The 14193-nt window shown below is 41.8% G+C and overlaps 1 protein-coding gene across 5 annotated transcripts in view; it reads left to right on the forward strand.

The window, feature by feature from the left end:
* klhl13 (kelch-like family member 13) overlaps positions 1-14193 on the forward strand; it is a 241560-nt gene that overhangs the window by 50075 nt on the left and 177292 nt on the right. The window contains exon 1 of one of the 5 annotated variants that reach the window (XM_067996803.1): positions 10849-10954. The exons of the other annotated variants lie outside the window; for them this stretch is intronic. Within the exon in view, the coding sequence (XP_067852904.1) occupies positions 10938-10954 (17 nt within the window). The 5' untranslated portion in view covers positions 10849-10937. Of the gene's footprint in view, positions 1-10848; positions 10955-14193 lie in introns of those variants that run through there. 5 annotated transcript variants of the gene reach the window in all.

The following is a 14193-nucleotide window of genomic DNA, read 5'->3' on the forward strand; positions in this document are numbered from 1 at the left end:
CATTTTCAGAGCATGAACTGCCCCTGTAACTTTCCTGTCTCATGGTATAAAACTAGATGTAGGTCAGTGCTCCAAAAATACTTCAGCTTTAGTACAGATTGTCTAAAAGGGGCTGCAGGCAGTGGCCATGCTTTTGTGCTTCCAGCACTTCCCTGTTCCTGCTGCTGGAAAGATTGCACATGTACTGAGTCACTTTGAAGTCAGCCCATGTGTTGCAAATGAGGTACAAAACTCAGATTATTTGTGCAATGTGAATAACTCCTCCAATGGATTTAAGATGGGCTCCAGAAAGTAAATACTTTTAGGGACAGACCAACTTGAAAGTATATACAATAAAATTAGGATTCCTGTCTTTTCTTGGTTTTGCCAAATTTGATGTTTTCAGTCTGTTCCAGTAAAACTCATTCATAATCACTTAAATTTGAACTTCAAAAGGTTTTAGTCAGAGAGTAGGTGTCAATGTATTTTTATTGGTTGCAGTGCAACAGTAAGGGAACAAAATATAAAAGGGTAAAATGGTTATAACAGTAAATGGTTCAGTAAAAGAAAACTGTCAAAGTATCGACATTGTGATCTGCCTCAGTCTTTCCTGATGAATTGGAACCAGTTCACATTTTTAGCAGCTCATTGAACATTTTTGCTCCCTCTGACTAGGAAAGAGTTTGAACTGGGAAATGGCTCTTGACAAAATGAGTGTTGATGCTTTGCCTGCAGAATTGATGAACTTGAAAATTCTTGTTCGCAGAGAGGCTCAGCAAGGTGCTTAGAAACTGAAATAGAAACATATCACCTTGTTAGAGACGTTGAATCAGTGAAAAACAAACTCTTCGTGAAGAGAATCCACACCTATATGGATGAAAGACTTGCGCTAAAACCAGATTGATGCATTATCCACTTCAAAAGGCATTGTAGTTGGCCGAATCCATTACATTGATGTTCACCTATGTTATACCTGGTGCCTGGAAAAAGCTGAACTAACAGTGGTTTTTAAATTGCACTGCCTGTAAAATAGCAAATAGATTGGGAGCGCTCAGGTAGCAAGCCTAAACTCTATGCAATTTTGTAGTTTGCTGTAAAATAGAATTCTGGTCTTGATCCAATGATGAATGTAGTTCTCAGATTCCAGTCTCTTCGTTATTTTTCCAAAAGGAGTAATATTATTGGTTAGCAGTTGCAGTATACAAACTCTTCACTGTCAACATGGTTGCGTAGGGCTTCCAGTTGCTTTACTGAGCAAAAATGGTAGAAGTTACCGACTGGAAAGACTTTGAACTGTGGCTTAGTCTTTAGGAAGTTTCCACACAATTTTTTCCTATAACTCAGAGTTGCTACCAAGGCACACAACAGCTTCTCACTGTTTTTTGAAATTTTCCAGCCCTTTCTGGCTCAGAGTAGCAATGGACAGAGTTTTGTAGGACTCACAATTTCTAGGTCAGCTACAAAAGTACATCTGGCCTTTTATGAGATCGTGAGGTGTACAGCGGTTTACAAGATAAACAGCGATTAACAAGGCAGTACTGCCCATCTCAACTCATCCATCCATAAGACCCTAGTCTCCCCATTACAGCATCCAACTGTCTCTTACCTGATGGCAGGCTTTTTGCCTCCATTACTCTGTCAATCACTTGGCTCCATTCCTGTATCAATCACTTTATATTTAGGAGCTACTTGAGAGTTGTCCGTTTCCCGTTGACTAGCCTGAATGTGTGTCCCATATCCTATTGCCATTGTTTAGTTTGAAGTAGTGTTCCTGATTTACCTTCTTTGTACTGTTTACCACCCTATATACTTCTATAAGATCACCTTTCAGTTGCCTTCTAACTCAGTCCCTCTGATGCTAGTTGTCAGTCTCGTGGATCTTCTCTGAACTGCCTCCAGGGCTCCCTTCTGTCTCAATGGGATGAACTGGGCATATACTCAAGGTTTGGTCTGACCAGAGTAGTGTACAATTTGAGCATGACTTCCATCGACCTTTACTCTATTGTTTTGGAAATATTTCTGCTTTGTTGAATGCTGCTTCATAGAATCATAGACTGGTTACGGCACAAAAGGAGGCCATTCGGCCCTTTGAGCCTGCGCTGGTCCTCTGCAAGAGCAATCCAGCTAGTCCCATTCCCCGCTCTTTCCTCGTAGCCCTGCAAATTTTTCTCCTTCGGGTAACTATCTAATTCCGTTTTGAAAGCCACAATTGACCCTGCTTCTACCACCCTTTCAGGCAGTGCATTCCAGACCCTAACCACTCGCTGCGTAAAAAAGTTTCTCCTTGTGTCGCCTTTGGTTCTTTTGCCAATCACCTTAAACCTGTGTCCTTTGGTTTGCAACCCTTCTGCCAGTTGGAACAGTTTTTCTTTAATTACTTTGTCTAGAACCTTCATGATTTTGAACACCTCTATTAAATCTCCTCTCAACCTTCTCTGCTCTAAGGAGAACAACCCCAGCTTTTCCAGTCTATCCATGTAACTGAGGTCCCTCATCCCTGGGACCATTCTAGTAAATCTTTTCTGCACCCTCTCTAAGGCCTTCATATCCTTCCTTAAGTGTGGTGCCCAGAATTGGAGACAATACTCCAATTGTGGCCGAACCAGTGTTTTATAAAGGTTCAACATAACATCCTTGCTTTTGTACTCTATGCCTCTATTTATAAAGCCCAGGATCCCATATGCTTTCTCAACCTGTCCTGTCACCTTCAACGACCTGTGTACATATACTCCCAGGTCTCTCTGTTCCTGCATCCCCTTTAGAGTTGTACACTTTAGTTTATACTGCCTCTCCTCATTGCTCCTACCAAAATGTGTCACCTTACACTTCTCAGCGTTAAATTTCATCTGCCATGTGTCCGCCCATTTCAGCCGGTCTATGTGCTCCTGAAGTCTATCTCTATCCTCCTCACTCTTTACTACACTTCCAAGCTTTGTGTCATCTGCAAGTTTTGAAATTGTGCACTGTACACCCAAGTTCAAGTCATTAATATATATCAAGAAAAGCAGTGGTCCTAGTACCGGCCCCTGGGGGATACCACTGTACACCTCCCTCCAGACTGAGAAACAGCCGTTCACCACTACCCTCCATTTCCTATTACTTAGCCAATTTCATATTCATGTTGCCCTGCCCCTTTTATTCCGTGTACTTCAGTTTTATTGACAAGCCTATTATGCGGCACTTTATCAAAAGCCTTTTGAAAGTTCATATACACATTATCAACCACATTGCCCTCATCAACCCTCTCTGTTACGTCATCAAAAAACTCAATCAAGTTAGTCAAACATGATTTGTCTTTCACATCCATGCTGGCTTTCCCTTATGAATCCACACTTGTCCAAGTGACTTAATTTTGTCCCGGATTATTGTTTCTGAAAGTTTCCCCACCACCGAGGTTAAACTGACTGGCCTGTAGTTGCTGGGTTTATCTTTACGTCCTTTTTTGAACAAGGGTGTAACATTTGCAATTCTCCAGTGTTTAAGGAGGATTGGAAGATTGTGGCCAGCACCTCTGCAATTTTGACCCTTCCTTCCCTCAGCAACCTAGGATGCATCTCATCTGGACCTGGTGACTTATCTATTAAGTATAGCCAGCCTTTCTAGTATCAATTTTTACCTTCTCTTTTATGTGGCTTTAGCCGTATCTTTTTCCTTGGTGAAGAAAGATGCAAAATACTCATTTAGAACCTCAGCCATGCCCTCTGCCTCCATGCGTAGATCTCCTTTTTGGTCCCTAATCGGCCCCACACCTCCTCTTACTATCCGTTTACAATTTATATGCCTATAGAAGATTTTTGGATTCCCTTTTATGTTGGCTGCCAGTCTATTCTCATACTCACTCTTTGCCCCTCTTATTTCCATCTTTACTTTCCCTCTGAACTTTCTATATTCAGCCTGGTTCTTACTTGTATTAACAACCTGACATCTGTTATACGCCCCCTTTTTCTGCTTCATCTTGCTCTCTATCTCTTTCGTTATCCAGGGAGTCCTAGCTTTGGTTGTTCTACCTTTCCCCCTTGTGGAAATGTATCTTGTCTGTACCTGAACCATCTCCTCTTTAAAGGCCACCCACTGTTCAATTACAGTTTTGCCTGCCAATCTTTGATTCCAATTTACTCGGGCCACATCTGTTCTCAACCCACTGAAATTGACCCTCCTCCAATTTCGTATTTTTACTCTAGATTGCTCTGTGTCCTTTTCCGTAACTAATCTAAACCTTATGATACTATGATCATCGTTCCCTAAATGTTCCCCTACTGACGCTCGCTCCAATTGACCCACCTCGTTCCCCAGAACCAGATCCAGCAATGCCTCCTTCCTCGTTGGGCCGGAAACGTACTGGTTAAGAAAGTTCTCCTGAACACACTTCAGAAATTCTTCCCTCTCTTTGCCGTTTACACTATTACTGTCCCAGTCTATATTAGGGTAGTTGAAGTTCCCCCATTATCACTACTCTATGGTTCTTGCACCTCTCTGTAATTTTCCTGCAAATTTGCTCCTCTGTATCCTTCCCATTAGTTGGTGGCCTATAGAATACACCCAGTAGTGTAATGGCGCCTCTTTGTTTCTTAACTCTAACCAAAATAGATTCTGTCCTTGACCCCTCCAGGACATCCTCTCTCTCCAGCAGTGTAATATTCTCCTTAATCAATACTGACACCCCCCCCCCACCCCCCTCCTTTCTTTCCTTCCCTATCTTTCCTGAACACCTTGTATCCAGGAATATTTAGTACCCAATCCTGCCCTTTTGTGAGCCAGGTCTCCGTTATCGCCACAACATCATATTCCCATGTGGTTATTTGCGCCTGCAGCTCACCGACCTTATTTACCACACTTCAAGTGTTCACACACATGCACTGTAAGCCTATCTTAGACTGACTCCACTTAATACTGTACTATTTCTTACTCCAGTGCTATCTTTCTCTCCCAATCCTTTGTGCACCTTGTTTCTCTTTTCTAATACTACATCCTGGTACCCATCCCCCAGCCAAATTAGTTTAAACCCCCTCCCACGGCACTAATGAACCTCCCCGGGAGGACATTGGTCCCAGCTCTGTTGAGGTGCGACCCGTCCGGCTTGTACTGGTCCCAATGCCCCAGGAATTTAAAGCCCTCCCTCCTACACCATCCCTCCAGCTATGCATTCATCTGCTCTATCCTCCTATTTCTATACTCACCGACATGTGGCACCAGGAGTAATCTTGAGATTACTACCCTTGAAGTCCTGTTCTTTCATCTTTTTCCTAGCTCCCTAAACTCTGCCTGCAGAACCTCATCCCTCTTTCTACCTATGTCGTTGGTACTGATATGGACCACAACCTCTGGCTGTTCACCAGAATGTTCTGCAGCTGCTCAGTGACATTCTTGACCCTGACACCAGGGAGGCAACATATCTTTCTGGAGTCACGTCTACGGCTGCAGAAATGCCTGTCTGTTCCCCTAACTAAGGAATCCCCTATCACTATTGCTTTCCTGACCTCCCTCCCCCCGCCCCCCCCCCAATACAGTTGAGCCACCCGTGGTGCCGTGGACTTGACTCTGGCTGTACTCCCCAGAGGAAACATCTCCCTCGTCAGTATTCGGAACTGAATACCGTTTAGAGAGTGAGATGCCCCCAGGGGACTCCTGCACTACCTGCCTGGCCCTCCTTGTCTGTCTGGCGGTCACCCAGTCCCTCTCTGCCTGCACTCTCTTAAGCTGCAGAGTGACCACCTCCTGAAACGTGCTATCCACGAAACTCTCAGCCTAGCGAATGCACTGCAGTGACGCCAGCTGTTGCTCAAGCTCCGAAACCCTGAGCTCGAGCTCCTCCAGCTGACAACACTTCCTGCACCTGTGGTTGTCCAGGACACAGGAGGCGTCCTGGAGTTCCCACGTGGCACAGGATGTGCATTCGACATGTCTGAGCTGCCCTGCCATGCCTCATTTTATTAGATTACCAACTAAACTTAACAGAAATAAACTAAAGACTAAAAAAAACACTCACCAGCTACTCGCCAATCAGTTCCGTCCCTTGTGCTGACGTCACTTTAGGTTTTTACCTTGCTCCCTGGACCTCGCTTTTTATCTGCTCCGATCCCCCGCCTCCCGGTCTCTCGCAGGTCCTCACTCGCTCGTGATCCCCCGCCTCCCGGTCTCTCGCAGGTCCTCTCTCGCTCGTGATGCTTTGCCCCCGGTCTCTCGCAGGTCCGCGCTCTCTCTGGACTCTAGGCTCCCGAAAGCTTCACTTTAATTGGACATGTTGACCCTTGAGTCTTTAAGTCTTAAGTCTATTAAAACCCCAAAATCTCTTACATCACCCATAGCCATTTCAATGTCATTCGTGTTATCCATTGTTCTTTCTATGTGTGGTAATTTACAGTTGTCTGCATTAAGTTTTACCGCCATTTCTGGGTCCCTGTTCATCCTATGGGGTTTCATTAATTGTCACAATGTTGGCCATCGTGAATTAATGCCTCATGTGTTGGACGTTGATGTCAGATACTTCAGACCGATACTTGCCTTGCATGGACAATCTTGGGTAGATTCCGGCAAAGTCTTACCAGCAAGAACCATCTTCTAGATAAAGGACACAAATGGGACCTGATTTGCACGAATCCCAGCTTTTTCTTCTTTGCATTTCCTTTTTAATGTAATGATTGTCTTAACAGGATTTATCTGGCTAGGGCTGTTGCCATCTTAACTTGCTGGTTCATTCTTTAAGTCTGCAATTGCAAATATTTAGTGATATGGATTGCTGTATTTTTAGTGTCAGGTGGTATTGTTACATGGCACTACTTGAAAACTAAACCATTCTCCCCTCTCATATCCTCAGATATTATCAGGATTTAATTTAGCATAATGTTCTAGAGTTCTGGGCCTCTGCAGTACCTCTGGGCAGGCGTTTTGTACTTTGTAGAATTTTAATGAGTTTGGCACTGTGGTGCCAGTGTCAGTGACCGGAAGCAGTGGACGTGCCATTCCATGGGTTTCCTGTCACAATCAAGCAGGCACAATTAAACATTTCAACGCAGCCTGAAAGATTTATGGAGAGATCCTGATGAGAATATTAGATCTTTTATTGGCAACATTTTCAGGCTTTACATAGGAACATGTTAGGAACAGGAGTAGGCCATTCAGCCCCTCGAGCCTGTTTCACCATTCAATTAGATCATGGCTGATCTGTATCTTAACTCCATCTATCGCCTTGGTTCCATATCCCTTAATACCTTTACCAAACAAAAATCTATCGTCTCAGTTTTGAAAGTTTCAATTGGCCCAGCATCCACAGCCTTTTGTGGAAGAGAATTCCAGATTTCCACTACCCATTGTGGTAGTGACACTTTATGACAATAAGCACCAATTTGACAAATTTCCAGTTTGGTGGGATTCTAGAGGGTTTTGTTAGCTTAAGCCAAAAACAGAGAACCCCAAATGTAACACTTGAGTGACCAGACAGGTTTTTGATTAGAAGTTCCGATACAGAATTAACAATCACTTGCACCTTTAGAGTTGTTGGAGCGTGCGTTAGGTTTTGGGAACTTGCCTGTTGGTTCCTCAGTACAACTTCTTTAATTCTGTGCTCCAAGCAAACATTGGGTTCATATTCATTGGTCACTGTACTTGCCTCGAGCTTTGTCTTGTTATTCTACCTAATAGGGATAAAAAAGGTCAGTACGCATACAGTACATGTTCTATCAAAAGCAAAGTACTGAGGAATATGGAAATCTGAAATAAAAATAGAAAATGCTGGAAAAGCCCAGCAAGTGAGGCAGCATCTGTGGAGAGAGAAACAGAGTTAAAGTTTCAGGTCGCAGTCCTTTCGTCGGTACATGTTCTAAGTGTGGTACTTTTGTGGACAGAAGATTTTACCCATTTTTAAAACTTGCATAAAATTAATTTTGTATGTGTGTGGAGGAGGGTGGCAGTGAGGGAATGACTGCCTCGCATTAAAATTATATCCTACAGAGCGTTTGCTATGGAATGTTACAGCTTTGTACAGAATCTTGGGACCTAAGTTCTGGTTTTGCATATGTGTGAAAATTTGCTGCAGTTCAGAAACCAACGGCTGTTAGTGGCAGTTCTGCTGTTACTTCCTGTCCTGTGAGTACAGAAATAGAATACCCCAGTAGTTTCAACCTGCAGCACATTGTTAGTTAAACTTAATCGGCACATAAAATTGCCACCTGCACACATTGTTTTCCCTTGAGTGCTTTGGTGCAAGCTTCTGTAAAACAAAATGAGGTGCAACTACTTTTTATTCAGATGCACACAGCAGTAAGGAGACCCGTACAGGCTGAAAAGTTCTTGAGCAAATTTAGAGTATTCCAAGTATGCATATATTTAATTTAAAAATAGATATTTTATAAAAATTAATTTCAATTTAAAATGTGCACATTAGGCAGTCTTTCAGTTGAAGATACTGTTGACACAAAAGATTTTTTTCATGGCATAACGTGGTGGGTTAAAATAACAAAAACTCCCTTGTAAAGACAGCTGAGTCTTAGTGTTCCTACTGTTACATTTTTTGTAATTGCAACTGGTGTATGAACTCTCAGCGCTGGCATAGTAAGATGTTTTGGAATCTGAGTGTCGCCTGAATAGTCATCATTGTTAACAAGTGACCTTTTGCCGAATGCAGTAGACCCTGCTTGAATATGGGTCTTTGTAACGTTAAATAAAGCTTTCCTCAGTTTGATCTCTCAAGGAATTCCAGCAAAACTTTATAAAGGAAAAGGAAAGAACTTGCATTTATATAGCGCCTTTCATGACCTCGGGACGTCCCAAAGTGCTGTACAGCCAATGAAGTACTTTATTCAAGTGTAGTCACTTGTAATGTAGGAAATGTGACAGCCATTTTGTGCACAGCAAGGTCCCACAAACAGCACTGAGATAATAACCAAATAATCTGTTCTTAGTGATGTTGGTTGAGGGATAAATGTTGGTCAGGACACCGGGAGAACTCCCGTGCTCTTCTTCAAATAATGCCTTGGGATATTTTACATCCACCTGAGAAGGCAGACTGGGCCTCGGTTTAATGTCTCTCCTGAAAGACACTCTCCAACAGTGCAGCACTCCCTCAGTGCTGCACTGAAGTGACACCTTCCGAGGTGCCTTTTAATCCGGAGAGGAGACTGGAGACTCCAAGGACTGAGCCAGGCTCGCTATTGGGATGTCACACACCAGTTTCATTTTCAGGCTATCAGTGTTTTTGGGAAACGTGCTGATGTCAGTAGAAAGAACTGTCGCAGACCCGGTGAAACAGATATTGGGCCAGCAAAGTCGAGATCTGGATTGTCCAGATTTACCTGTCCCAGTGTAGATTGCCATTTGGGTAGTCATAGTTACCTGTTTCACTGCCCCAGAAAATTCCCTCCTTACCTACCATTATTCAGGTAGCCTGTCGAGAGATCTGTTTCTATTTTTGCACAGCCATTGGAAATTCCTGAGACTTCAGTAAGCAAATATATCAAAATAAATCACAAGTAGATTGGAACTTGGAATTTTATTCATGAAACCCTTTGGATCCCATTGCCGCAGGCTAGTGGTGAACATTCTTCCTGTTACACATTTGAAGTAACAAATGGCAACTTTGTATTTGAATTTTTTTGCTGCTGGGCACAGGACTAAAGAAAACAAAAACCCACAACAATCACAATAGATGGTCATTTTCACTAAGTCTTCTCAGAAAGAAACTCTCGTACCTTTCTGTTGATAACTAACATGACTTAAGCAATTAACTAATTGCTGCATTTTCATTTCAACCGAATCCTTACACTTATGCCAATGATAGATTAAGATTAATGGCACTGAACTTTGCAACTTCGATCAGTTGAAATTGAGTGAAAACTTACAGCTGTATACAACCTGTTTTTTTAATAAAGGAGGGTTGAGTTCTCCATCAGAATAGAGGCAAATAAGCTTGTGCTTTTGCCTGTTTGAGTAAAAGCGTTAGCAATATTTGGCACATTAGCATTTCTATCAGAATTACATAGTGTTTACAGCACAGAAGCAGGCCATTCGTCTCAACTGGTCTATGCCCCTGTTTGTGCTCCTCCCACTCTACTTACTTCATCTCATCCTGTCAACATATTCTTCTATTCCTTTCTCATGTGTTTATCTAACTTTCTCTTAAATGCATCTATGCTATTTGCCTCAACTACTCCAGGTGGTAGCAAGTTCCACATTCCAACCACCCTCTTGGTAAAGAAGTTTCTCCTGAATTCCTTATTGGATTTATTAGTGACTATCTTATATTTATGGCGCCTAGTTTTGGACTCTACAAGTGGAATCATCTTCTCTACGTCTACCCTATCAAACCCCTTCATAATTTTGAAGACCTCTATCAGGTCACCTTTCAGCCTTCTCTTTTCTAAAGCAAAGAGTCCTAGCCTGTTTAGTCTTTCCTGATAGTTGTACCCACTCAACTCTGGTATCAGCCTTGTAGTGTATGTATGGTCATCAGAATGTATGGTATCTACACAAGAAGCATCCTTCCAAAAGGCTGTCCTGGAATAGGTTGCTTGTAACATTTTTATGGATGTTTTCAAAATGCTTATCTTCCTTAGTTTGCTTTAAATTCAAATTACAGTTGGTTGTATTGAAACCAGGAGTTGCCTTTATATGGCAGCACACTACAGTAAGTACAGCAATAAATGCTGACTTTGCCAACGACGCCACTATCCCATGAACGAATAAACAAAAATGATGAAGATTTTTTGATGAAGATAGAGGATGTGAAAAGCAGAAATGTGATTCTATAAAAAAAACTCCATGTTGAATAGAAAGCTGTGGTGTTCCCTTCTGGTGATCTGCTTTCAGATTAGTTCTCTTGTGAACTCGTGACAGACAGTATGCAGATTACGAAAACTACTTCTATACGGTTCATTTTTCACAGAATTTAATTTTAAGGGCACTGTGATGTAGATTTCAGTATAGACCAGAGTTGTAATTGACTTAGAACAAGTTGTGGTCTAACAATGGAGGCTGGTACCTTGTAAGTTGCCTGTTTTAAAATTGATTAACTGCATAATTTTTTGAACCTAAATATATAATACAAAATTTTGTACATTCTTAAAACATTGCAGTAATAATCTGTCTAGATTTAAAGATGTCAATGCTTTTTAATATGAATATAAAACTGAAATGGGTTTTCTTCCATATATTAATGTACATACTTTTGATTCTGAAACCTACCGTCCAGCACGGTTGCATCCCAGCAACCGAAGATCATAGCAACATAAAATAATTTTTAGTTGGGCGCTGTCCTCACTAAACAAAAACAGTTTGTGTTGAGTGGGAGAAGATCCATGTCATTTTCACCATGATGATGATATACAGTAGTGCCTTTCAATGTGATATATGTTAAGGCATCGCAGGGTAGAAATGACTGTCAGAGATGTTGTGTGAATGTGTAATCTGCTTGTACCAAATTCCTGTCTCTGCTATTTTAACAATGATGTCGACCTGTTTATTTTAAGTGGCTTAACACCTCTTGAAATAAGAGAGGCAGGTCTAACATCTCCAATACAATGGTGGAGACAGGAACTTGGTACGAGCACCATAAGCATTCACAAGGTAATGGCTGACAGCCGTTACCCTCGTATTTAGCAACCCTTGTTTTGAATTTTTGTTTGGAAATGCTTCTCTTTAAGAAGGTGCCTCTTCAAAACGTGGTGCATGAATCAGAGTTTCAGTTACGAGAGTAAATGAGGCAGGGAATGCATCCTCAAGACGCTCCTTAAAACATATTCATTCAAATTTGTGCCTAATCTTTTCATTGACTGGGATGAATGGAATACTGCTGGTAGTTGTGGATATAGTCTCTTAATTCCTTAATTTTTTTCCTGAATAAACAAACCATGTTTATCTTATATAAATGCAAGTTTTAAATAATTTTATATTAGTACAGAAATTGTTAAACGTGTTTTAAAAACTGAGCAGGCTTATGGATCCCTTTCCATCTGTCACTTATGCGTTGCATTCACACTTCACAGAAACTGACGGTAAAATTGGAATGTAAATCAAACTGAATCTGAAATGAAGAGAAGCGTGACTCCCTCCTCTGTGGAGTTGCACTTCACTTTGTTCCAGTGTTAGGTCAGGCCCTGACCATGAATGTAGTATGTATTTACATAGTTAACAGTTAAGTGCATCCTTAGAAGCTGTGTGTATCATGTTTTAGCTTCATGATTAATTGGAACAGATTGACTTTGATGTTCTGTCACAGAAGGTAATTCATGGTTTAGACAAAAATTTGAAGCAGGGATTCACCAACATTTTGGAAATTGCATATTAATATTATTGCAATGTCACTTCTCTTGGAAATTGCAAACTGAATTTTGAAAATATTCAGTATTTGGTTACCAAAGTGTTCTTCCTTAAACCTAGAGTTTCACATGCAGTCATTAGCGAGTGCAATTGTGAGCCATTATACAGAGGACCTTTCCACCCTCCCCAGAATAATTAGATGCATCAGCAAACACACATCTCTGTATGTAGCAATAAAATAAAATTGTCAGTCCAAAGGGTTTTTAAGGCAGAATGTAACCAAATGATCATGCGCTGCAAAGTTAAAACAAAACAAATTCTTCAATCACGGAAAATATCTTGTATTAGCTAAAGGGCATGCTCACGGTATTAGACAGTTGCTTAGTTAATCCAAGGAAGCCACTGCTTCTATTTATTTCAAATGCCATTCATTATTCCCCTATGAAATATTACAAGAGGGTGAAACATAGGAAAATGACAGTGCAAATCGTCCTAGGAACTACAACAACTTGAATTTATATAGCGCCTTTAACGTAGGAAAACATCCCAAAGCGCTTCACAGGAGCGTTATCAAACAAAAAATGACACCGAGCCAAAGAAGGAGATATTACGAGGGGTGACCAAAAGCTTGGTTAAAGAGCTAGGTTTTAAGGAGCATCTCAAAGGAGGTGGAGAGGCAGAGAGGTTTAGGGAAGGAATTCCAGAGCTTAAGTTCTAGATGGCTGAAGGCATGGCAAGGGAAGTGAGGAGTGCACAAGAGGCCAGCATTGGAGGAATGCAGAGTTCTTGGAGGGTTGTAGGGCTGGAGAAGGTTGCAGAGATAGGAACACAGGAACAGGAGGAGGCCATTCAGCCCCTTGAGCCTGCTTCACCACTCAATTAGATAATGGCTGATCTGTACCGTAACTCCATTTTCCTGCATTTGCTCATATCCCATGATACCCTTACCTAACAAAAATCTATCGATCTCAGTTTTGAAAGCTCCAGTTGTCCTAGCACCTGCAGCCTTGTGGGGGAGAGAATTCAAGATTTTTACTACATTGTGTGAAAAAGTGCTTCCTGATATCACTCCTGAATGGCTGAGCTCTAATATTAAGATTGTGCCCCCTTGTTCTTGATTCCCCCATGAGGGGAAATCGTTTCTCTGAATCATAGAATCATAGAAGTTTACAACATGGAAACAGGCCCTTCGGCCCAACATGTCCATGTCGCCCAGTTTATACCACTAAGCTAGTCCCAATTGCCTGCACTTGGCCCATATCCCTCCATACCCATCTTACCCATGTAACTGTCCAAATGCTTTTTAAAAGACAAAATTGTACCCGCCTCTACTACTGCCTCTGGCAGCTCGTTCCAGACACTCACCACCCTTTGAGTGAAAAAATTGCCCCTCTCACCTTAAATCTATGTCCCCTCGTTATAGACTCCCCTACCTTTGGGAAAAGATTTTGACTATCCACCTTATCTATGCCCCTCATTATTTTATAGACTTGTATAAGATCACCCCTCAACCTCCTACTCTCCAGGGAAAAAAGTCCCAGTCTATCTAACCTCTCCCTATAAGTCAAACCGGCAGCATCCTAGTCAATCTTTTCTGCACTCTTTCTAGTTTAATAATATCCTTTCTATAATAGGGTGACCAGAACTGTACACAGTACTCCAAGTGTGGCCTTACTAATGTCTTGTACAACTTCAACAAGACATCCCAACTCCTGTATTCAATGTTCTGACCAATGAAACCAAGCAAGCTGAATGCCTTCTTCACCACCCTATCCACCTGTGACTCCACTTTCAAGGAGCTATGAACCTGTACTCCTAGATCTCTTTGTTCTATAACTCTCCCCAACGCCCTACCATTAACGGAGTAGGTCCTGGCCCGATTCGATCTACCAAAATGCATCACCTCACATTTATCTAAATTAAACTCCATCTGCCATTTATCGGCCCACTGGCCCAATTTATCAA

This window comes from Heptranchias perlo, chromosome 15 (assembly GCF_035084215.1).
Source record: "Heptranchias perlo isolate sHepPer1 chromosome 15, sHepPer1.hap1, whole genome shotgun sequence".
In the NCBI taxonomy this organism is placed as follows: domain Eukaryota; kingdom Metazoa; phylum Chordata; class Chondrichthyes; order Hexanchiformes; family Hexanchidae; genus Heptranchias; species Heptranchias perlo.